This window comes from Diabrotica undecimpunctata, chromosome 2, assembly GCF_040954645.1.
Source record: "Diabrotica undecimpunctata isolate CICGRU chromosome 2, icDiaUnde3, whole genome shotgun sequence".
In the NCBI taxonomy this organism is placed as follows: Eukaryota; Metazoa; Arthropoda; class Insecta; order Coleoptera; family Chrysomelidae; genus Diabrotica; species Diabrotica undecimpunctata.
This window is the reverse complement of record NC_092804.1, coordinates 33,405,020-33,430,190: the sequence shown is the minus strand read 5'-3', so window position 1 is coordinate 33,430,190 and position 25,171 is coordinate 33,405,020. Positions and strand designations below refer to the sequence as shown.

At 32.8% G+C, this 25,171-nt stretch overlaps 1 protein-coding gene across 4 annotated transcripts in view; it reads left to right on the top strand.

Moving 5' to 3' along the window:
- sd (TEA domain transcription factor 1 homolog scalloped) overlaps nucleotides 1-25,171 on the top strand; it is a 335,698-nt gene that overhangs the window by 234,089 nt on the left and 76,438 nt on the right. For all 4 annotated transcript variants that reach the window (XM_072522586.1, XM_072522584.1, XM_072522583.1 and 1 more), the window contains exons 2-3: nucleotides 10,602-10,720; nucleotides 11,256-11,394. In XM_072522586.1, coding sequence (XP_072378687.1) covers nucleotides 10,712-10,720; nucleotides 11,256-11,394 — 148 coding nt within the window. In that variant the 5' untranslated portion in view covers nucleotides 10,602-10,711. The remainder of the gene's footprint in view (nucleotides 1-10,601; nucleotides 10,721-11,255; nucleotides 11,395-25,171) is intronic.

The window sequence follows — 25,171 nt, the reverse complement described above, 5'->3', positions numbered from 1 at the left end:
ACTAGACCGATGGTCCGAAAGCGTTGTATGTATGCCAGGGTGTTTTAGTTTCATTAGATGAAGTGTCATTAGGTCAAATGATGTTTTTAGGCGAAATATCTTTTAGTTCTGATGACGTGACGTCAAGTGTCCATTAGGTGAAACGTTCATTATTTTTAAAGGCTTTAGGTCAAATGATGTTAGGTTAGAGGACCATTCAGTGAAGTATCTTAGGCGAAATGACGTTAAATCAAATCTCTCTAGGCAAACCAACATCCCCTATGACCATACAGCTAGACAGCAATTGATGTCTGTCACTACGCAATTGGTGGTGTATACTGTTCACTCCTGTATAGTCATCATCATCAACTAGCCTCTAACGTCCACTGCTGAAGTCCGATTTTGCGCCATCTGAATCCAATTTGTAGTCACTCTTTTTATGCCATCTGTCCATCTCGTTGGGGGTCGACCTCTATTTTTGTTAACTTGTATTCGGGGTCTCCATTCCAAAATTCTTTTTGTCCACTGGTCATCAACTGATCTTGCTACATGACCTGCCTAGTTCCACTTTAGTGTTGTTATCCTTTCAATAACGTCTGCTACTCCTGATCTTTTGCGTATAGTAGTATTGGGTATTCTATCATGTAGAGAAATCCCTAACATTATTCTCTCCATTGCCCTTTCCGCAACTTGTAGTTTACTCACTGTTGTTCTTGTGAGTGTTAGGGTTTCTGCGCCGTAGGTCATCACTGGCAAAATACACTGATTAAATACTTTTCTTTTTAGACACATTGGAATCTTAGACCTAAAAATATCCTTCATCCTTCCAAATGCAGCCCAAGCTAGGTTTATTCTTCTTTTCAGCTCGGTTGTTTGGTTGTCTCGACTTATTCTGATCTCACGGCCGAAGTATTTATATGAGTCAACCGGCTCAATATCTTTGTCTTCTACTGAGTTGTTTTTGTTGTGGTCTAAATTTGTCATACATTTTGTTTTTGAAAAATTTATTTTAAGACCAACTCTTTTTGTGGCAGTATGGAGTTCTTGGAGCGTTATCTGTGCCTGATCAAAGCTGCAATAAGAACTATATTATCTGCAAATTTAAGGTTTTCCATCTACATTGATGCCCTTTTCGTTTCAATCTATTGTTTTACAAGCTTATTCTAGCAAAGTTGTAAATAATTTAGGAGACATGTTGTCTCCTTGCCGAACGCCTCTTTCAATACGAAAGGTCCTGTATAGTATATAACTTGATATTTCTGTCACTGTTCCACAATTTGGCTATCTCATTTCACTTGACTCTCATAATAACAAGTCTATTAATTTATTTGACGTTGCATATCATTCGTGGCTCGTACATGCTTCTCATTTTCCATATCCCTATAGTCCGTATATCGGTAAACATTTTTTTTTGTTTTATTTAGTGGAAAGTTTACCAAACAATATATAAGTCGGCAAAGTAACAGAAAAATACTAAACCTATTCTAAAGCTAAATAAATATTTGTCTTTAAACAAAACATTCTAACGAAAATATGAGAGTCGACTCAAAAATAAAAAGCATAGCGTCCGGAACTGAAAGAAACTAATTGTCGATAGAAGTTAAACCAAAGATCACTTTACAGGTAGAAGCAAATTAAAAGCGGGTTAAAATTATGAAAGTATCGATAAAGTAAAGGGAGATTGATTGTATATTAATAGAATGTTAATATAACAACTAAAAAACGGCGCAGGGATTTCAAAATCCACACGAGGTAAAGAGTCTGTAAGTAGAATTAAAATAGATCAACTGAAAGTGACTAATAAATTCTTAATATAGTATATTTTACATTTTACCGTTCTCAACAAATCCTCCACTTCCTTCCTACTTAGTTTGCTCTCTCCTTATCTTGGTACAAAAACATATCCAACAACCATTTCTATTCATTTACTGCACCTTCAATAAATCCTTAAAAAGAAATCCCCAAAATGATCCCCATTAATAGAAATATAACGCTTTTTTTCGACGCAAGTAGGAAGGTCTCACAATCAGAAAATACCACAGGGTCTACGACGAGAATTATTAATGAGGCGAATTCTTCTGTGACATTTCGGACGAGCATTTTCTCTTTCCCCAATATATATAAAGTAGACCATTTTAATGTGGAGTTGTGATAAAACAACTCCCGAGAATTGTAGGTCTCGTTCGTCTTTTTATCTACAATGAAGTTTCTTTGTATACGGCGAAACAAATGTGAACTATTCGACTCTTTTTCGTTGGCTTAAGCTCCGGAATTAGATGGTTTATATATTTTAGTTTTTAAGTGCAAATCTGTACTTTTTAAAGACAAATGTGGAAAGTTTTACATGAGGTTTTTGCTGAATAGCGTGTTTTAAAGCTTAAACCGAAAAGATATTTTTTTAATTAAATTTCTTATGTTTGACTTGGTTTTAGCAGTTCTCACTTAAGACATGCTTCTGTAAATGACCATGTCTCTGCTCCATATGTTAACACTGGCCTCATTGGTGTTTTGTAAACGGTCAGTTTTATGTTCCGGTGTAGTTTTGAGGACATTTGTCGCGTTAGATCGTTAGTCCAATTTGTGAAACAGCTCCCTTGGGAAAAATGTTCTGATTCGGTTTCTTTGCGGATTCCTGTTCAAAATTGTACCCTTTAAACAAATCTGGAGGGTACGGGCAAAATTTTTGGGCAGAATTTGTTTAAACAATTTTAAAAAATTCAAAAATCACATTTTTTGCTCCCGAAAACTTTTTTTTTTGGTTTATTGGGCCATTTTAAACAAAAAAGATATCTTTCAATCTTTCTCATAAAGTAAATACTTTTCGAATTGTAAGCGATTTAGAATCTGAAGAATGCGAAAATGCGCATTTTGGTGGCTCGAAAACTAATATAAAAATTATTATTTTTGAGGTTGCCTAGTTTAATCATTTAAGTTCAAGATTCCGAAGAGTAATCGGGATTTATTTGAATTTGAATCGTTGTTTTTTAATTGTTAATTATGCGCGTCCACTGAATTTTATCATGAGACGCAGCATAGCGGAAAACGTGATTTTTGTAATTTGTTTAAACAATTTCTGTCCAAAAATTGTGTTCGGTACTCTCCAGATTTGTTTAAAGGAAACATTTTTGAACAGGGATCCGCAAAGAAAGCATTATTTTTCCTATGGGAGCGGTCTCACAACCTGAACTACGTAGTAACATTAGCCAGCACTATTCTTTTTTAATTGCTTTGATACTGACGTTGTTGTTTTTAGTCAGTAATGCCTTTCAATCACCTTTTAATCCCATATCATTCAATATTAGTCGAGTTATCTGACTATTGGACTTGAAGGAGTACAGATATTTTTTCTTTCGGGTATTTATTTTTAGACCCATTTTCAGTGCAGATGGTCTTATGATGTGAATGGTCTCTAGTCCCATTCTGGAACTCGATTCGGACAGGGCATTTATGGGTGTCTCTACTTTCGATTCAGCAAGTATCACAGTGCCATCTGTGTATCTTAGGCTATTGATGACAATTCCATTGAATTTGGCACCCTTTGGACGTTCTTCCAGAGATTATTTAATAATATCTTCCCCATAGACGCTAAAGAGAAGCGGAGTCAGGAGGCATCTTTGACTTGTTATTAGCAGTATGAACATACTCATTATGATTCCAGTATATATTGCGGATAATAATTATGCCCCGTCCATCGAAGCCGATAGATACTATATCAAAAAGGCCATTTGTCTAAGTTTGCAATATCATTTTAATGTTCCAATATTAATGTCTTTTTTACTTAAACCCAGAGCTTCTTAAATTATTTCCAAATATTTGTTACTACTGTTATTTATATAATTATTATTTTATGCCCATTTATGATTCTACGTGCCATTTTTCATCATTCTTAAATAAAATATACCCCAGATAGAAGAATCTTAGAATTTGCAGCAAAATACTTTTAGAGTGTATCGTATATCTCAAATATCAAGTCACCATCCTCAACAACGAAACTATAAAACGCTCTTCTGCTTAATTTTCCATTCCAACAATTTTAAACATCATCAAAAGCATTCTGCAAAGCCGAGAACTTTGTCTTATTTTCCGAGACCTGAATAAACGTACGTAATGTACAGAATCCACCTTTGCATACCCCGTTCCGAAGCTTTTTTTGCTTTTATGGTACAAAGAAACTTCAGAAAATCGGTGAATACTCAGAGTAAATGACATTTTCATATTTTTAATTTAAATCCACATGACATTTTAAGTTATGACATATACATCAAGTAATTTTAACAAGAATATTAGAAGTAGAAAAGATATTAAATAACTTCCAACCTTAGCGGAAGTTGTAAACGTGTGAATGATTTTATAATATAAAAGATAACTAAAAAAATATACAATAAATTCGATAAAATAGTGAAATGAAAGGAAAGCAATATGTTAATAGCGTATTAAATGAAGAATTTGACAGGAATCCAGTAGAATCAGCGGAAAAGGTCAAAGGAAGAATTGAAAGCAGTGGTGACCAAACTAAGAAACGGAGAAGTTGTTCAAGCAGTACAAAAAAATTATAAAAGGTAAAGCAATTGTACCGACAATATCCTTAAAAAGTTTGGATGAGGTTTGGATAACAATTGAGATAAATTTGTGCTTAGACAAATACCAGACGAATGGAAAAGCAATATTTGAGTATTGCGTTTATTAGAATTTATAAACTCAAATGAGATTTTCAAGATTGTACAAGCTACTGAGACATAAAACTACTTTGTCATACGAAGATTTTTGTCATTTGAAATAAGAATTAATAAAAAAAACGTTCATATTATATGCATTCATCTTGAGAAATTTATGATTGAGTACCCCAAGAGGTTCTGTTGTGCGTACTAGGAAACTGAAAGGCAAATTCTGTAGGATCACCTATTCTGTACGAGATGTAGTACCAATCGATGCCAAAATGACGGGACATGGTTACAATTAATTATATCATAGGCAAGTGCCATACAGCCAGTCACAGAATGCTACTATTCTAAACAACAGGATTGTCTAATATAATATAAAACAATAATATAAATTTAAAACTTAAGTAGCATTACAAATTTTAAGTATTAAAATAATTATTAAGGATAAGATAGGGATAAAACATGGATACTAGACATTCTTTTTAAGAAAAAAATGACTAGGTCACGGAGAGAAGATAACGACAAATGGGGTAAAACAGAGGTTAGGATTCTAATTACACTTAAATATTAAACTTGTTTTTGCAGATAGGCTCTTTTTGCTGGGATATGGTTGTCCACGACAAATACTGTGATTTCTTACCATCAACCCTTCCTCCACCTAAGAAGTAGTAGACGATAGCTTGATGCAGGCATTCTCATTGCGAGAATGTGTATTTAAACTTTTTGCATCGAATACAACTTAGAGAGAATACGATAGTAACAATTACATAACTTAATAAAATAACTAGATAGATAAAATGGAAATGGAATTAAATAGAAGATAAATGGAGATGGGATTAAAATATGGAAATAGATTATTAAGGTAATAGATGGATGAGCTAATTTTAGACCCAGCTTCATCGGTCTAGACCACTCTACGTTGGATTCCTCCCGGTGATGGGCCTTTAAGGTACCCGAGGATGAAATTAGCATTTTTTTCGAATGTCGTATCCACAACGTGGTGATAACACTTCATAGTCTTTAGCTGAATAAGTTGAGGAGGTAGAGCTGTTTGCCTCTAGTTGGTCATTCAGAATCATATGACCAACCAACCAATGAATTATATGAGATGCAAAATGTTTATTTTTTTGTTGGAGTTTAAGTCGGATTCCAAGACATAAAACTTATTTTATTTTACAAAACCTCAAAAAAACTCATGCTGACTTTTTCACAATATAAATCAATCGTCGCATTCAATAAAAAATAAACCTCACTTTTTTATAATATCATTCCCCTATCCTTGTTTTTTGAATTTTTAAAGCCACTTCTAAAACATACAAAACTAGAGCTCAAATAACAAACATCAAATCGTGAAAATTGAAGTATCCAGTTGTAAATGAAATTTTAGTACATAAAACAATATTATGAAAAAATATCTATTGTAGCTGAAAATGAACACGCACAAAGCGTATATTTAAAACATACAGAGCGCACTATGAAGCAATAAAGAAATTCCATGCCATTCGAATCCATTTTGTTCATTTGTGCAATTAATTTAAAGTGGGCTTTGATCCATTTGGATAAATTTGAGTGGAGTGAACAGGTAAATTAATGAAACTCGGACACTGTGGGAGACTACACTTTTTGAAGAAAGGGTTATGGGTTATAGCTATTGGTTTAATTATTATTTTTTCAGTTATTTTACTTGTTGGAAAAATACATACAAAACAGAAAACAAACGAAGATAGAGATATTGCTCGAAATTTGTGTATCTTTTTCATTAACGTTATATAATGAGACAATAAAAACTGAAGGTATTTTAAATACTTACCTAATTTATTAGTCACTCACAACAGCTGTTATGATGTTAAAGTGAAATATTTCGTCTTGGGATCGATTATTTATTGATTATTCACAAAGAAACTAAATTCCTGTAGCTGGCTGTATACCATGTATCACAAAAAATTTATTTAATAATTCCTTTATAAAAGGTATAATATTAAAAACCCTATCGGGCTACATCACAGAGCGTTGTCGGAATTAATAGTCCATCATCGGTGCTATCCTAAAAATATAACCACTTTAATTAAATCAAACATGAAATTTAAACTTTTGACCAAGGTTATTACAAAAAGTGTGATTAATATTTACTGAATGTACATGTTTGACTCCACTAACTAGGGTTTTTACCCATGTATTTATCCACTCTATATCATTTAAATAATTGGTTTTCATAGACTTGTATACTAGGATCTTTTATTGGACATGTAAAATTTCGAAGTTAGCTTTGAGTGAATTCCTGTTCTGTTCTATGAAGTATCTAATATTATAAATGAATATTAACTACCTATATCTTCTTATGTTTAATTGATTTTCGAAGTTCGAATGTTCGTTTTTTAAATGTTTGCCTGTTTGTCCAATATATTTTTGAACCTCATTTTTTTAAATTTTTTTAATTTATGTCCAGAATTTAATTTGTCAGCTTCGTCTTGTAAGTTATCTTAGCTAGCGTTTTTAGTGAGCCTGTTTCGGCTTTCATTACACGATTCGACACAGTAATGTTGCAATGGCTTTATATCAACACCAAAGACTTAAGCAAACTAAATCGGGGTAGTAAAACTCCTCTGTTACTAATGACATTTTAGATCGTATGTAGAATTGGGAAGAAACTCATACTTTTGACAAATTTTTTATGGTTAATAGCAATAATTTTTTTTCTTCCAATATGGGTGTCAAATGCAGTTGGTTTCGAAAAACTCTCTGTAACTATTATCTTGCCGATTGCATGTTTATTAACATCTTTTATAGCCAAAAAGATCCACCTTCAATCGGATGGGGGCTTTCTTCAAGAGTCACAACCTCTCTCTTGATACAAAAGTAAGAATGCTGCGATGCTACGTCTTCTTTGTCCTTTTTTATGGTGTTGAATGGTGGACCTTGAACGAAGATATGTGCAGAAAACTGGAAGCATTTGAGATGTGGCTATATCGGAGAATACTTAAGATCCCGTGGACTGACCAAGTCACAAATGAGGAGGTCCTCAGAAAGATGAATAATAACCGAGAGGTACTGACCACCATCAAATCTCGAAAGTTTATGCGAAAAGACATATTATGCGAAATGAATCCAGATATGCTCTCCTTAGAGCCATCCTGCAAGTAAAAATATTTGGAAAACGAGGCCCAGGAAAAAGAAAAACATTTTGGTTAAAGAACCTTAGAATCTGGTTCAATACAATATCTGTGCAGCTTTTCCGCGCTGCTGCAGATAAGATAAAGACTGCCATGATGATCGTCAACATTCGTAACGGATAGGCACATCAAGAAGAAGAATAGCCAAAAAATAATTCAGAACACCTTGAAATACTTAAAAAAAACTATGCAGAGTAAAATATTAACAATGAACGGAATAAACATACAGTAGATCTAGTAGAACTGTTACTCGATTTTATAGACCATCTATAGACGATCTAGAAACATGATCTAGGGAGACCATTCCATCGTCGTGGAGGACATTGCGGAATGAGTTCAAGTTGAGCTGATTGCAAATTATAGAAAGAGGAAGGAAAGTCCTTGCTACCTGTGCTTTAATTCGATGTTTTTAATTTTTATAATCGAATCTCATCTCGTCCCCATCACAACAAACCGCCTAATATCCAAACTGATAAATTTATTGGCAAATCCTATGTACCATTTTCTCCTATTCTGAGCAGGACACCATAGACATGCGATTTTTGGTGTCACGCTTGAGTCTTTGACAGCGATTAGTGTATAAATATGCAAACTATAAGTAGTAAACATGGCTGTAGGTACTAGGAATGTAAACTTTATTTTGAAATATAATATCCTAATTTTATAATCTCCAATAAAAATAAATAAACTCCCCATTGTTTATGAACACACAAGAAGTTATACATAATTCAGATAATACATATTGAATACAATACGAACCTGTTGTTGATTTACTTCTGCCACAAATACCTACAAATCAATAAGTAAGGGTATTATATTTCCGAACAGACTTTACAAGGGTTTACTGTGTTGTTACAGCACGAGGCTGCTATTAATGCATCTATGATCGCGAGATTGTTCGGTCTCGGTTTTTGCAGATCTTAATGTCGTACTAATCTGTCATTTATTGAGGATAGCCAAATACAATAACAAAAGTAATTCTGTGTTGTGTGGCACTGGTGTTAGATTCGTTCCGGTATTTTTATGTCCAAGATATTTCCGAAACTGGTAGAGTATAATTGGCACGTTTTAGTGGTATATACGGTTAATTCATGTAAACATTTATTGAGCAGATACCAGTATTTCATTCATACAGTAATTAAATAGATAACCGATAAACTAAATGGCCAGAAATTCCTTTTTCTAGTACGCATGTATGGACAAATTTACTATTTATTACTAACGAGTGTTTTTACCAAACAGCTAAATAAATAGTCGATTCATGTTGTTATCACTAGTCGCAAAATATCCCCGAAAAATAAAATACACAAATACTCCAAATATATTTTCACCGAAGTGTAAATATACGTACTAACATCTATTAAATGAAACTTGTAATTAGTAATAAGTAATTTAAAATTTATTTCTGACTATTCTTCTTCTCTGCTTTCTTCTGGAACCCTCAAGGTCTTATAGAAGAATTTTTATTTAATTCGAGAAATTTTTATTACGTTTTATTTGTTTTTATCAATATTTTACTAAATATTTATTGTCGAAACAATATCCAGATGTTCATTTTTGAGCAATTCGAGAGTAAAATTATTTCACGTGGCACAAATCAGAATATAATATATAGAAACATGGCGTCATCACCTTTCTTTTGGCTTATTAGTTGGCCGGTGGATTATAAAATAGGTTAATAAATAGGAGAGTAGTAGACAAGTCGTATCTCGCCTCTATAGAAGACTGTTCACGTATACTTTTTTATGTACTCTTTTTCTTGTTATTATACCAAATTTTGTATAAGCATAGAGTGATACAAAGCATTTAAAGGAATCATTCAAAAGCGGAAGGGACATCGTAATAGAAGACAGATCAACTTGTATCTACAGGTCGGTAAAAGCATAGTCATCATGCTGAACGACGTGAAATTTATCGTTAACATTGTCCATGGAAAGTTTGGTTAGGCCTATGTTTTTGGTAAAGAAAAGACAGTTAAGATTTGATTTCACGTATACTCCTCTACAATTCGTTTATACATATTTACTTAGGGCTTCTATCCAGTCGCTCTGATGAGTCCTGATAGGACGAAATATGCATAAGCATTAAATCTTAACTGTCTTTTCTATATTTTAGTTACTCTTATTTTGAGTATAAGAATCCAGTTCACGAAAGGTTTTGTTTAGGTGAACCGATATGTCGTGGAATGCAATTTTAGATTTCCCATGTCGGTACATTCATCGTCTCCTTGCTTTGAAAATTGTAGAAGGCACAGATTTAGGCAAAAATCTAAATTTTGATGAACAACTAGAAATCTTGGAATTTCTACTTTTTGTTTTATTTTGGGTAAACTTTAGTAAAAATGAAATTGAACACATCAATTATTAAAGAATATGACTTGTATATAGATGAAAACGTAAACAGCTAGTCGCAGAAGAGTGTGATTTACAAAATAGAAAATGCATCTCCAGCTATATGTTTAATTAAGATTTAAATATATTTAATGTTTTTGTAGGCCCTTTATAAAAAGTTGCTGAGAAAATGTTGCAAAAAATGTAGTTTTGTCTGTTACAGGCTTGCAGAGAAAATTTACTCTGTTTTTAATAATTTGGTGGTTAAAAAAATAATTGTAACATTTTTAATAAATACATATATCAAATAATAAATATGTATATGTGTATAGAACAAGAAGTTCAAGTAAATACTCATGCGTTAAAGTCTTAAGAAGAAGAAGAAAAGTCGTACAAGTAATAATCCTAGTGTCGTGTTGTGTGTCCTAATTTATAGAAATAATATTTTCTTCTTGTTACAGGCAGCGTCCTGACTGCTAGCACCATTTCGTCGCCGTGGACGCCGGTCACCGGCCCGCAGGCCGATTCCAACGGCCCGGGCCCGGATACAAAGAATCTCGATGTTGGAGACATGAGTGACGTAAGTATAATGTTTTTTTATATAAAATAAAAATATAGTATTGTGTTATTACACCTATGCGTTATAGACTATCAAAATGTAACACAACAATATCTCTTCTTGTTCTTCTTTGCGTTGCTTGTGACTTTTAAAGTGCCTTTTCAAGTGGTCTCAATTTAAAAATACGTAGAAAATGGCCATTTTGCATTCCGTTAATATCCTTTGCTTCACTTTTATGACCCTTCTTGTAATTTTTTTTTATTAAATTGACATCAGATATTGGAATTCGATTTATATAATATAATCAGACACTGTAAGTCATATATTCATTTTCTTGCAGTATTCGTAACCTTTTACCTGGATTTCGTTTCTCTATTTTACCGTAGGTATGGAATATTCCTATTCGTCTTTTACATTCGCAAATCTTGTACACCGAAACCGAATATATAGACCTATGCATGGTCCTATGCCTGAAACCCATATCCGGATTATTTGATTTCGAAGCCCTTTCACTATGTGCGGTCAGAAAAAATTTCAATGAAAAACATTTTTCCAGGATGAAAAAGACATGGCAGCGGCAGATGCGGAAGGAGTGTGGAGTCCGGATATCGAACAGAGTTTTCAAGAAGCACTCGCCATCTACCCTCCTTGTGGCCGACGGAAAATCATATTATCAGACGAAGGAAAAATGTACGGTAAGTTACTTAAACCTTTGATTCTCTTGACTTTATATTAGAGTTTCTTGTTTTACAACATCCAGGTTTGAAAACTTAAAAATTGCTGGAAACCAAATCGGGTTAAAGGGCTCTTAATTAATGAATTTTGGTCATTAACCATTTATTTAACACTAAAACACTGAAAACTTTTGTTCCATTTATTATAATTTATTATTACTACAGTTGTTTCGGCAGAGTGCCTTTCTTAAGTGAGTTATTTTTGTTATGCGTCTACACTATGCATTTAACTGAATAAGTTAAGGAGAAGAGAGAAGGAATATAATCTAGAAAATGAAATGCGTACGTAGAGTGTTTTTTATTGGTGTTTTTCTATTACTGAAAGCCCTTTTGTGTTCTGCTATACGTTTATTAAATGTTCTGCCAGTTTGACCTATGTAAGTTTTTGGGCAGTCGCCTCATATAAGTTTGTGTAGACCACTGTGTAAGTGCTTTTTCTTTTGACTCTTGTTGTTCCTAATATATTTGCTAAAGTTTTTGTTTATTCGTCAGATTTCAGAACAAATAACTGAAGCAAATATACTGTGAAAGAGACATCACAGTTCAATCATCTAGGAATCTGCCACCTTTAATGCATACTGCAAACTATTTAAAAAGCCCTATTAACAAATCAGAACTATGTCAGGATGTCTTCTTACGACATCTATCCACTACGTATGTTGGCGACTAACATGGCTATTGTCATTTGCTGCTCTAAATAGTCTAGAGGTAGACAGTGCAAACAACTTTCTAAGATTATTTTCTTCTTCCTCTCAAGTTGTTGTTTGTTCTGAAGGCTGGCGAACAAACAACAACTTAGGCAGATAAATTAAAAACAACTAGAAGCAAAAGAAAAAGACTTACACAGTGGTGTATACAAACTTACATGTCGCGACTGTACAAAAACTTACATCGGTCAAACTGGTAGAACCTTTAGTAACGTATAGCAGAACACAAACGGGTTTTAATAATAGAAAAACAGATTCTACATACGCACTTTACCCACTAGATCATAATCATTCTTTTAATGACAATTTCAAATTCTTTTATTAGAATCTATGGAGGTAATCAATTTTAACAAATTAAAAAATATACATACAATTCTGAATGACCAACTTGAGACAAACCGCTCTCACCTCCTCAACCTATTCAGTTAAATACCTCACTTGAGAAAGGCACTCATGGAAACACATGATAATAAATTATAATAAATTTTGTGGAAGTGTTGAAAACAAAACTTTTCAGTGTTTTGTTGTTAGATAAAATGGACTTCCATCAGGTAATGGTCGAATCCTTATGGTTATCTTATTAAGTAATATTCAATTTTTTATCCAAAACTCAACGAATTTTTTTTGTTAGTGAAGTGGTACAAGTTATCATACCGATTTATTACTCACAGATCCTCATTATCGTACCGCTTCAACTTGGTTGGCGCTGGAACTGATCACATAAGTCTTATTCGAAATATCGCTCATCAACAACATTCGAAAATACTTGGCGCAGAATATTTGAATATTATAATTTATAACCGAAATTTGAATACAAAAGTAGTTTAATAATATTAGGAAAATGTTTTAGAACGGGAAGTCACATGATGAGCTAAATTACAGATTTGACAATAGTATCAACTTTGCTTTACAATTGGCATGTTATCCTCCGTGGTTAATTTTTTTTTTAAATAAATTTAGTTCCATTTTCTTGCAATAAACTTTACAGTCAAATTATACTTACTAGCGCATTAATCTTTTTATAGCTTTACAAGCGATCCTATTCTACCTCGACCACGTTATGCTTTGTTTCCCTTACATTTAAGAACTATTGTCACAAGTATTTTAAAGTCGGATTCCCTCTATAATCTTTATAATAGACAGCGACTTTAAAAAGTTTCCGGTCAAGACACAATTGCAAAAGTTTCCTCCCAAAGAGCGGAAACGCGATGAAACAATAGAGCAAATGGGGAAATAAAAGCTCGAGTTTAAGCATTTGTAGAATTGGAAATGCAAGCAGGGCGCAAGGCTGTAGGGATATTGACCGAGCCTTGTCCCGTGTCCAGTAAATGTCCTGTCTCTCTGTCCACTCTTGGCTGCTTGGCATTGCCCTACGAACAAGGAGGGCGAAGAATATATCAAAGAAGTAGGATCGTGAAGGAAGGTTATATATTTAGCAGTGGCTTGGCGATTTTTTACTTATTTATATTTTCAAAGTAAAACATACATTTAACAATTATTAATACGTAAAAATAAGTTTTAGTATTTTGTCAACTTGTCTCTTTTATTTAACTTTTGACTGGTGGGCATAAATTCATATTTATAAGGCGAAAATATCTACCTTAAAGTTTCTTGCAATTAGGTACTATATACAATTACGTTGCTTGATTGAACACAATACTATTAAATACCATAATGCATATAACATTTTGATTCCCAAACTAACTCATGTTTGATTAATTTATTTTCACAATGCTATATAGACCATATGAATAAATGCTATATGCCATTTTCTGCTATATAGACCAAGTGGCATACTTGATTTCAATAACCAACTTAAATAAACAAAAAACAAAGCATTGGGCAAACGAACAAATACGATTACAAAAATGTAAAACGAGGAGTATAACAAACCCATATGAAAACGAAGAAGTTCATGTATATGTATAAAAAAAATAAAACGATTGGTGAAGTAGATGAGTTGGACCAGTATTGAGTAATTTTAATAACTAAACAAATTTTATATCGAGCAACAGTCAATAACATTCGTATAGTCATAAGAAAAAGAAGTTGGACTATCGTATTAGATATAATGCAACTCTAGGAAGAATATGTTGAGTTTATTAAGATATTTCATCTCATAAGTAGTATGTTAGGTCAATATAAACATAATTAATAAAGGGGATATCTCTATATACATATAAATGATTGATATCCTTTTATAACGAGTTCTCCCTGCAGAGCTTATTGCCATTAAACTTAAGAAGTAGTGAACTAGGCTGTATAATCAACAATTTCACTGTTATCGTAATCAGTAGGAGAAGACTCAAAAAGAAGGAGAAGGATTTTAAATGAAACAGACAGATAAGCCAGACAAAACCTCTAATATTTACTAATCCTCGATGCTCCATATCGTCCAAACCTATAAGAAATTCAGCATCTCTCCGGTCGGAGTTCAGCATATCTCCTTCATACCTGTAAAACTCCACCTGTAAATATTTAATAGACCTGCCTCCATTTCCCATTCCTCCATATGTTTGTATGGCGAGCGGTATAGCTCTGTATGTAAGATGAAATAAACAGGAACATAACAAAATAGTGACATATAAAAGTAGTTACTCGGACCTAATCAAAACACCGTACTTCTTCTCGAGATGGTACTCTATCTTCACGTCGAACCAACAATATCATCATAAATTATCCCTTGAGTGCCTTAAACTCTCCCACGTCCTTGTTCTTTTTATCCTTTGTATATGTTTTTGGTTAATTTCAAAAGGATGTAGACACATTTCCGATTTTTGAAACTTGTCGAATTGTCGTTGCCAAAATTCTCCCTTATTGTTTTTCCGCAAATATCTTGAGCGATTGTTCGAACCTCGATAATACTGCCAAATATTGTCAAATAATATTGCCAAAATTTTTTTGAGATTTAGATAACTTTTACGAATGTATTACAACGAGACATACAGTCAAACTCTGAATAGCATTGCTCGCTCAATATTTTGCTATCAGACTAATTTGTCATCGGACATATTCTCGTGTTATGTTCTCCGAGTCTCCTCATTCGCCAGATTTAACACCCTTCGATACAGATATTTTTTATGTACAATAATGAAAGATTTAATATTTTGCAAGGAAAATTGTTCACTTAACAGCCGATAAAGTGTTACTTTCAGTGTTTACAAAAGGCACTCTTTATTTTATAATTAAGTTGACTGACTCACTTTAGAAGTATACTTAACATATACACTTAACATATACATTTAAGATTATACACTTAACACAAACATACAATCGGTTTAAAGTTTGCGGCGACGGTGCGAATTTATTCACGCTCATTGACGCTCATGGTTTTGCAAATTCCGTCGTTCTAAGTTCTTTTTCGGCTTTCCTTTTTTTTTCGATGATGTGGTATCCAATTGAGTGCTTGTTTAGGAAATCTGTTCCCATCCATTCTCTGTACATGTCCGTCCAAATAAATTGTTTCCTTTCGATATCACTAATGATTGTATCCTGAAATCCCATTGTTTCTCTGATAGTTTCGTTTTTAGCTTTCTCTGTTCTTGACATTCGAACAGATGCTATGTTTGAAATGCATTCATTTTGGCTTTTATTATTATTTTATGTTTTTTCGTCAATCTTCACGTTTCTGAAACGTATAAGAGACTGTTTTTGTTTAAATTGTTCACATGACTCTATTTCTTCCAGGGTTTCCAAATATAGGTTACAACTTGCCCTTCCTGTGCATAGGTATTTGGTTTTTTCAATATTTATGGCTAGTCCCCAATGTTCGCAGGTTTCGTTTAGTTTCCGTGTCATATATTCCAAGTCTTATTTATCGCCCGCTAGTACTCCTTGAGTAACAAGATCTCTCTGAAAACAACTAAGATCTGAAAATAATTAACAAAGTCTCTACTGGAATCAGACAGCAAAACTCAGAGTTGAAGGTGAACACACTGACTATGTGAAAACCATGCGTGGAGTGAGGCAAGGCTGTATTTTGTCTCCTCTAATCTTCAATCTGTACTCTGAAAGAATATTTATCGAAGCTTTGCACGAAACTGAAAAAGGTATTCTACTAAATGGTTAACGGCTAAACAATGTCAGATATGCAGATGACACCATAGTATTTGCGGACAACTTAGAAGACCTACAAGTTCTTATGAACAAAATTACGTATTACAGTCAACAATATGGACTCAATATAAACGTTAAGAAGACAAAGCTTATGATAATTAGCAAGAAAAGAATAACAGAAGGTCAACTCTACGTCAACCAATCCCCTGTAGAAAGAGTGACGCACTACAACTACCTCGGCACCATAATAAATGAAGAATGGACCAACAACCAGGAGATTAGAGCACGCATCGGAAAAGCTAGATTCACCTTCAATGGGATGGGGGCCTTCTTCAAGAATGCTGCGATGCTACGTCTTCTCTGTCCTTTTTTATGGTGTTGAATCGTGGACCTTGAAGGAAGATATGTGCAGAAAACTGGAAGCATTTGAGATGTCGCTATATCGGAGAATGCTTAAGATCCCGTGAACTGACCGAGTCACAAATGAGGAGGTCCTTAGAAGAATGAATTAGAACAGAGGTACTGACTACCATCAAATCTCGAAAGTTACAGTTCTTCGGACATATTATGCGAAATGAATCCAGATATGCTCTTCTTCAAGCCATGATGCAAGGAAAAATATTTGGGAAACGAGGTCCAGGAAGAAGACGAACATCTTGGTTAAAGAACCTCAGAATCTGGTTCAATACAACATCTGTGCAGCTTTTCCGCGCTGCTGCAGATAAGATAAAGATTGCCATGATGCCCTAGATGATCGCCAACATTCGTAACGGATAGTCACATCAAGAAGAAGAAGTACTCCTTGGTCATCTACAAACTGTAGGCTAAATACTGTTCTATCTGTTAAAGGTATTACCATTCATGAACATTTACGTTAACATTTTAGTAAAGCTTCTTTACTATAGATTTTATAAACTGTTGGCGATATATAACACTCCTGGCGTAATCCCATGGTTACGTAGAAATGTCTGGACAGTTTGTTTTCCATTTTTACTTTTGAGGTGGGGTTTTATAAAGGTTTTTGAGAGCATTTATGAGAGTCTGATTAATGGATGTGGTTTGTAATACCTCCCATATAGTTGATATATTATCATAGACTTTTAAGAGATCAATGAATAGAATGTGCGTTTCTAACTTAACTGCTGATCTTTTCTCTATTATCTGTTTGTTACAGAATATATTGTCGGTGCTTAATCTTCCGCCTCTAAATCCTCGTTGCTCTTCTATCTCTATAAATTCTGCTTCTATTAAATCTCTCAATATCCTTCCATAAAATCCCTATATAATAGGGATATATCCCTATAATTCTGACAGTCTTTGTTGTATTTTTTGTAGATGAACGATATGTATGTCACTTTCCATTGGTTAGGAACTTCCTGACCATTTAAGCTTTTGTTAAAGATTTGTGTAACATTTGTTAATATATGCTTTCTAAAAAATCAATAATTAAATAATTTTTTATCGGTACTATTTATTGATGACTTTGGTATTTAAATTAAACTCCTTCCTCCGGTTCCTACTTCTTTGTGTTCCTTAGTGACAAGTGGACACGTTTGGGCACAACGGATTTCGCACGTCGTCGTCTATGTCCCGAGCGTCGTGGCAAGTGCCGCCTCCCGCCCGCTGCCTCCGACCCTCAACGTTCCCCATCCCCTCATACGAATGACGTGAGCCAAATCGACAAACACACTGTAATAATACGCTGAATTCACATATTACATGGCACTCACATCGTTTCCTTCTCGGACCCCCGTGGCCGTTTGAAAGGACCGGTCAGTCGGAAACCAATAACTGTGTAGCGTATTTTCTTCTTCGACATTCAAATTTTTCTCACTTTTCGGATGCTAGTCACAGGAATCGAGGAATCCAGTCTGGAAATGTCCAGGAAAGGCAGACATTTTAAACAAAGACTATTTTTTAGTTTAGAGAGTTGTTCTTAGTTTACATTAATGCATGTTGGACATTATGGCATACACTGCGCGTGTTTGAAAGTGGATATTTTGATTATCTATCCTATATATTTCGTTTTGAAATATTTTTTTGTACAGTACGTATTGACAAAATTAATTTGGATGTTTTGTGTAAGGTTTTATTTGAATATTAATAAAAAATCTATTAAAGGCTATTTATAAAAACATATTGTGACCGAAGTACAAAGTTTATACCATTTTCAGTTCAGTTTCAGTTCTAAAAAACGATTTTATGTACGTATCACTCGGATATTATGTAGTGTCTAGTACTACGAAGACTTTTTCCTGAAAACTCTGCGAACATAGTTGCTTTTTGTAACATGGTAAGCGCAATAAACAAGAATTATTCCAAATATTGAACGTGTCTCAGGGTATGATTAGCCAGATTTGGTAGAGCTAATAATATACGGCCCGGAAATGGTCAAGATTCAAGCTACGTCTAGAAGATAGTATTATTTGATTGTTACGACAGCTATATGAAACTGTTCGTTAGCGGTTTCTAAGCTTAAAGAACATACTGGCATTTACATAAGTTTGTCTTCCATTCGTATAAGATTGCATAAAAGTGGATTTTGACTCAGAAGACATGCTAATATCCCCAGTTAACCTGGGGCCAACCTTGTTAGTCGTAGAGTTTGGGCTACTCAACATCAACATGGACAAAATCACAATAACGTAATTGTTTTTACGGATGAGTCTACATTGGCCTTATATCATCCAGATTACCATATTCTGTGTGTTAAGTGTTGAGTTTAGAGCAATGAAATTTCTTTAATGCTGCTCATTCTTGGCAGGTAAACAAGTCACAGAACTGCCACATTATCCATTTATCCGATTGTTGACCCATTCGTTCGTTAGTTTGGAACACATTATGTTGTTGGGGATGGTAATGCTTGCTCCCAGCGAGTAGCGATGGTGAATTTAATCATAGAAGAACTAGGTATTACTCGCATGAAGTGGTCTCTTCGTTCTCCACATTGTAATCAGATCGAGCAGATCTGGAATCGACAAACTACAACTTAATGTTCGTGATCTCCAAGCAGAGGTTCTTGAGTTTGCTCAAGCTTTAAGGGAAAAGTGGTAAGATTTGCATCAACGGTTTATACGATCGGTATGGATATGGTCTTAACAAATAGAAAGACATACAAGATATTTAAATAGAAAATTCACCAATAAAATCGGCGATATTTTTGTTTTTTTTTTATAAATTATAATTTAAAGGATCTTAGTATATAAATTTTCTTTGTGGTAAAGTGTATAGCTTTAATGATAATGATTGTTATGCATCTATTTGCTCCTTATCTTCTTAGTTTAGTACCATTAATTTTGTAATTATAATTGGCCCTTTTACTTTTTCAAAAATAGTTTTCAATTTAGCTTCACATCGTATTTCAATTCTTGGCCATGAAAACCATATTTATGTTTTTTACTACCGTGCAAAATGTTACAAATAATGTGTATACCTGTTATTAGATATTGTAAGTAATATTCATAAATGTAATCGATTACCAATAAACAAGATATTATGAAAGAAAGGAAAAGATAAGAATTAAATAACATGTATTTAAAACCGTTGCATTTTCTTAATTACAATTTACACATTTCAAGGCAATCTCAATAATTACTCGATCTAAAAGTTTTTTTCGCAACAATGAGTAATTCAAATATAATTAGCAATTTTCCTGAACTCTAGTAATTTTCAGTATGTTACAACGTTTCTATGTGAAGTCGATGAATCATTTTTACAGTTTATTAAAAAAGCTAATTGTTTGCTATAAAGATTATATGTTAATATACGGTAGTAACTTAGCCGTAAATCTTGCAGGAGATTAGTAGTAGAAAAAGTAGTTAAAAAGGTCTAAAATTTTTACATAAATAGTAAATTATAAATTTATTTAAACAAACGTTGAAAATATACATAAACTAGCTCTCCAGGCCTTACACCCATGGCTTGATTTATTATTTTCTCCATTTTCTTCTTTTTGTTGCTGTATTTAACCAGTTTGGGATTTTAAGTTGTTCTACGTCTTTAGATCATCTTAATCCTTACCATTTTTTATCCATATACCATTCCACAGCTTTCCTCCAAATATTTTCCTAAAGTTTTTCTTGACCACGCTTGGAGCATGACTTGTTCTAATTTATCTGCCATTACACTGGAATATAATACTATAGGCCCTATCACTGCCGTGTATATTCTTATCTTAGCCCTTCTAGATATGTTCTTAATTCTTAATAACTTGTTTAGGGCAAAGATACAAGGATTGCCAGCCATAATTCTTGCTTGAATTTCTTAATCTTTTTATTCTTGTTTTAATTCTTGCCTTCTTATGGATATCAATACCATGTCATCGACGAATGTTAGGCATTGGCGATTTCGTTGTCATATATTCAAACTAACCTGTTTCTTATTTTTTTTTTTTCATTTATTCCCATTTCACGTAGTTCTTTGTATATTTCTTTCCTGTTTATTATGTCAAAAGCTTGTTTAAAGTGGGTGAATAGGGCCACTGTAGGTTTCCCATACGTTTCACCCTTCTACGTGACTTTATAGATCCAACAAAAATGTTGGATCATCTTCTTCTATTTCTTACCCAGTTCTTGATGTTCTCTGCTGTTTCTAACATCCTTTTTGTCCTCTCTGTGTCAGGTCTTGTTTCTGCCGCATATGTCATTATTGGTCTGATGACTGTTTTGTAAATTCTGCGTTTGGTTTCTCTCCGATATTTTTATTTCTCCACATTGTTTAATTTAGGCAGCCTGCAGCTCTGTTTGCTCTATTCACTTGATCTTCCACTTCAGTTTCGAGCTTTCCTTAGCTAGATAATGTGATGACTAGATATTTAAAATCACTTGTTCTATTATCTGATCTTCCAGCTCCAATTTACATCTTAAATCGTAAATTTGCTGTTGTAACCATCCATTTTGTCTTTTTTTGGGGAAATTAACATGTTAAATTTTCTGGCGGTTATATTAAATTGGTGCAGCATACGTTGTAAATGATCTTCACTTTGAGAGAGTAGTATTGCGTCGTCTGCATAGCAGATTATTTTAAGTTGTTTTTCTCCCATTTGGTATCCTTTTTTAGTTCTTACTTTTTTTTATTATTTCACCCATAATCAAGTTGAACTATAGAGGACTCAGGGAATCTCCCTGTCTTATCCCATTGCCAGCTTCAATAGTGGAGGTTAGTTCTTCTTCTACTTTTACTTTTATTGTGTTGTTTTGGTAGATATTTTCGATCGTTTTGATTATTCCTAGAGGTATCCCGTACAGAAGTTGATAACGTCTTTAATTTGACCCGGTGAAATGTCTTCGTAAGATCCACGAAACAGATTTGCCGGTTTGTTGTATTCTAATGGTTTCTCGTGTACTTGCCTCATTATAAATATAGCGTCGTTGCATGATCTTCCCTACCTAAAACCTTGTTGTTCTTCTGCTAGTGTTATAATTTCATTCAGTTTATTTGTTATCACTTTGGTTGGTAATTTTAGTGTTGTGTTTAATAAATTAATTCCTCTATAATTTTCCGGGTCCCTTTATCTCCCTTTTTGAAGAGAAGTATTAGGATGCTTGATCTCCATTCTTGTGCAATTCTGTTTTCTTCTATTATTTTTTGGATTAGTTTTAATGGTTGTTTGGTCAGATCTGGTCCTCCGTACTTTAGGAGTTCGTTCAGTATTCTGTCCTCTCCTGGTGATTTTCTATTTTTTAATTTCCTTAATGCTTCCTTAACCTCTTCCTCCTCAATATTATTAGTTAGATAAATTCTAATTCAGAAAAATAAAATTATGTTGCATATTGGTTTTGATCCAATTCATATGCGACTGGGATCGTATAGCAAACGCTATATAAATAAAATAACTAATTCGAAAAACTATTATTATTGATTCTTGAACGAATTGTGTTGTCTTGGACTTGTTCATTTGTTCATGTTATTTAGAATATAAATTAATAAAATGAGAGATACGCTACATTTTAGTGCATATTCGCTAAAGATATCAATCTCCATAAAAACACGAGAAACGTTAAAATCCATGAATATACTAAATAAAAGGTTATATTTATCTGGTACAAATCCGATTTTAAATTCGGTAATTACTTCGTTTAGCCTATAAAATGGAAACGGCGTACAATCCAATTGAAAATACCAAATTAATTAAACCGTTTACCTCAAATTAACCAACGAAAATATTTTTATATAACAATATAATGTAAAATGTAAAACGAACCGTGTAACTAAATTTAAATTGTATATTCCATTATGCGACACATAAAATACAGCGAAATTTACATTTGTGACATCACATAAACTAGAGGTTGCAGACCGTTAGGCCAGGCATGAATTGGCTTTGAAAATTGTAAACCACCGACTACCATTAGTTTTATCGAAAACCAATGGAATTTCAGAAATGTCGTAATTTTTCAAATTATCTAAACTCTTCGTGAAGGAAAAGAGAACAGATTTACATTTTATTTATGCATAAACTTACTGGAACAAGAAATAAAATTATGGAAATAAAATTGAATTAAAATCAAAATGAAAACCGTCTACAAAATATAATCAATATAAATTACCTAGTGGATTCAATGCAACTAATTACTGTCCCGCTTCTAAGATCAGATTGTCTTACTACTTTCATTAAAACATCATTAGATGTGACAGCTTATTTTGGTAACTTGCCTAACTGTGCAGCTTCTACAGCAATATCTTGTAACATACTGGTAATATAACGCTTTGAGTATTACATCCAGCATAGTTGTGGATCGCACTTACCTACTTAAATATATATATATATATATATATATATATATATATATATATATATATATATAACTATATATATATATAACTATATATCTACTACTATTTGATGGTTCAAATAATATATAATTCATGGGATAGTTTAAAGGTATAACCAAATTTGCATATGGTTTTCCATATTTTTAAATATTATTCCAAATGATTCAAATAATGATAAGGCTAAACAGCATGCATCCGAAATTGGACAATCCTAGCATCGTACAGAAAATTTTGTTTACTTCTTGCATTGTACACCTTTACTGTACAATCTCCGAAATAGACATAATCGTCGGACTTTGTATAAAAGAATTGCTATACAAATAGGTAAAACTAGTTTGTCTTAAAAGCAATGTCTTGATGGGTCCCTAGACGAGAAACGAGTGTCCATGTTTTATCTCTATCCTGTCCTTAATAATAATTTTAATGCTTAAAATTTGTAATGCTACTTAAGTTTGAAATTTATATTATCTTTTTATTCATGTAGAAAATTTTCATGTTGTGACTGGCTGTATGGTTCTTGCCTATGGCATTAAAAAAAATAAAAAAAAGGTAAAAGAAATAAATTAGACTTACACTCACAATAAATTTAATTTTACTACCAAACGACCGGTTTTGCTTTCTACACTTTGCAAAGCATCTTCAGGTCTAACGGTACAAAGTAAATTAAATGCTGAAATTATAAAAAGCCCATATAGTGGTGTTGTCTTATAAAGATAAAGATCAAAAAGGTTATAGTAATTATGGGAATATTACCTGTCTGTGTTTATTAATATGCATAAAATTGATTTAACAGACAAAGTTAAAACCCACAAATTGGTAAGAGATAATCTATTGAATTGTAATAAATTAGAAACAAACAAAATACTACTTACATTCCGGTACAAGAATTTTTAAATAATGATTCTTGATACATAGTTCAAACTATCCTGAAATTGCTGATGATGGGTGATCTTCGGTTAATGTTGTAACTGTCTGACAATTAACGGGGATGTTTCTTGAGGGGAGAGATGTTAACAAATGAAATAGGAGTAACGTATATGTGATTGTTAAATGAAAGTGATGTTTTATATTATTTAAATTAATAAGGTTATTTATATTTATTCAAGAGATATATTTTAGAAGTGTGTGTTAATTTATTGAAATTTTTTACAGTATGAGGACAATTATATGACAATGAATGAAAGTAGATGTACTATTTTGTGCCATTCCTTTGATTTGTAATTATCAAATTTTTGATAAAAGACTTAATTTCTGTTTTGGCAGAAATTGTGATGTCACAATTATATATATATATATATATATATATATATATATATATATATATATATATATATATATATATATATATGTTAAAATTATAAAACTAAAAACAATTAAGGACAATTAGGGACAAACAGAACACAATAACATAACACTTTTAAAAGGGGGCTTATTGGCACTACATCACTTTTTTAGGAGAGGAACTGGTAAAATTGAGTTTTTTGTTGTCTACTAGTATTTTAAGAGGTAAATTTGACAAGCTAATGTAGGTTAAAGTGACAGTTCTTCTTCTATTTCTTAGTGTTGTAACTAAATCTAATCTAAACTATCTACATTCATGATTTCATGAATTGCTATACAATGTTCGAATTTCAATAAGTAGCGATGCTTAAAAACAAACATCAATGAGGTTATAAATGCATAATTAATCAGGGTTTCTGGTTTCTGAATGAACTTATTTTGAATTATCATACACATCTATTGAAAATCTGAAATGTTTCACAAACATCTTCAATGTATTATAGTGATGCATCTATATTTTGAAGCTTTAAAGTTTCACTTTATCATTCTATTGAAGAACAATTTCTTCTTAATATTTATATTTAATTTGATACATTGTCGATTCGAAAAAGAACAACTCTATATACCTATAAATAGAAAATATAAAAATATCAAATAATTAACAAGAAATGTTCGATTTTTGATCTGGTGTGTCGTATGCCAATAATAATCGATGAGCGTTTCGATAATCATTTTGAATTTTAATCATTTCGGACATTGTACAGTTTGGGGGTACAATGCTAGAGGTGGCCAATAATTTCCGTACAATGCTGGGATTGTCCAATTACGGGCTTTGCTTGTAACATATATACACTGATCGATGATTATTATATGGACCGATGAGTATAGATCGCTCAATATTTCTTGAGCTTTTTTAATCC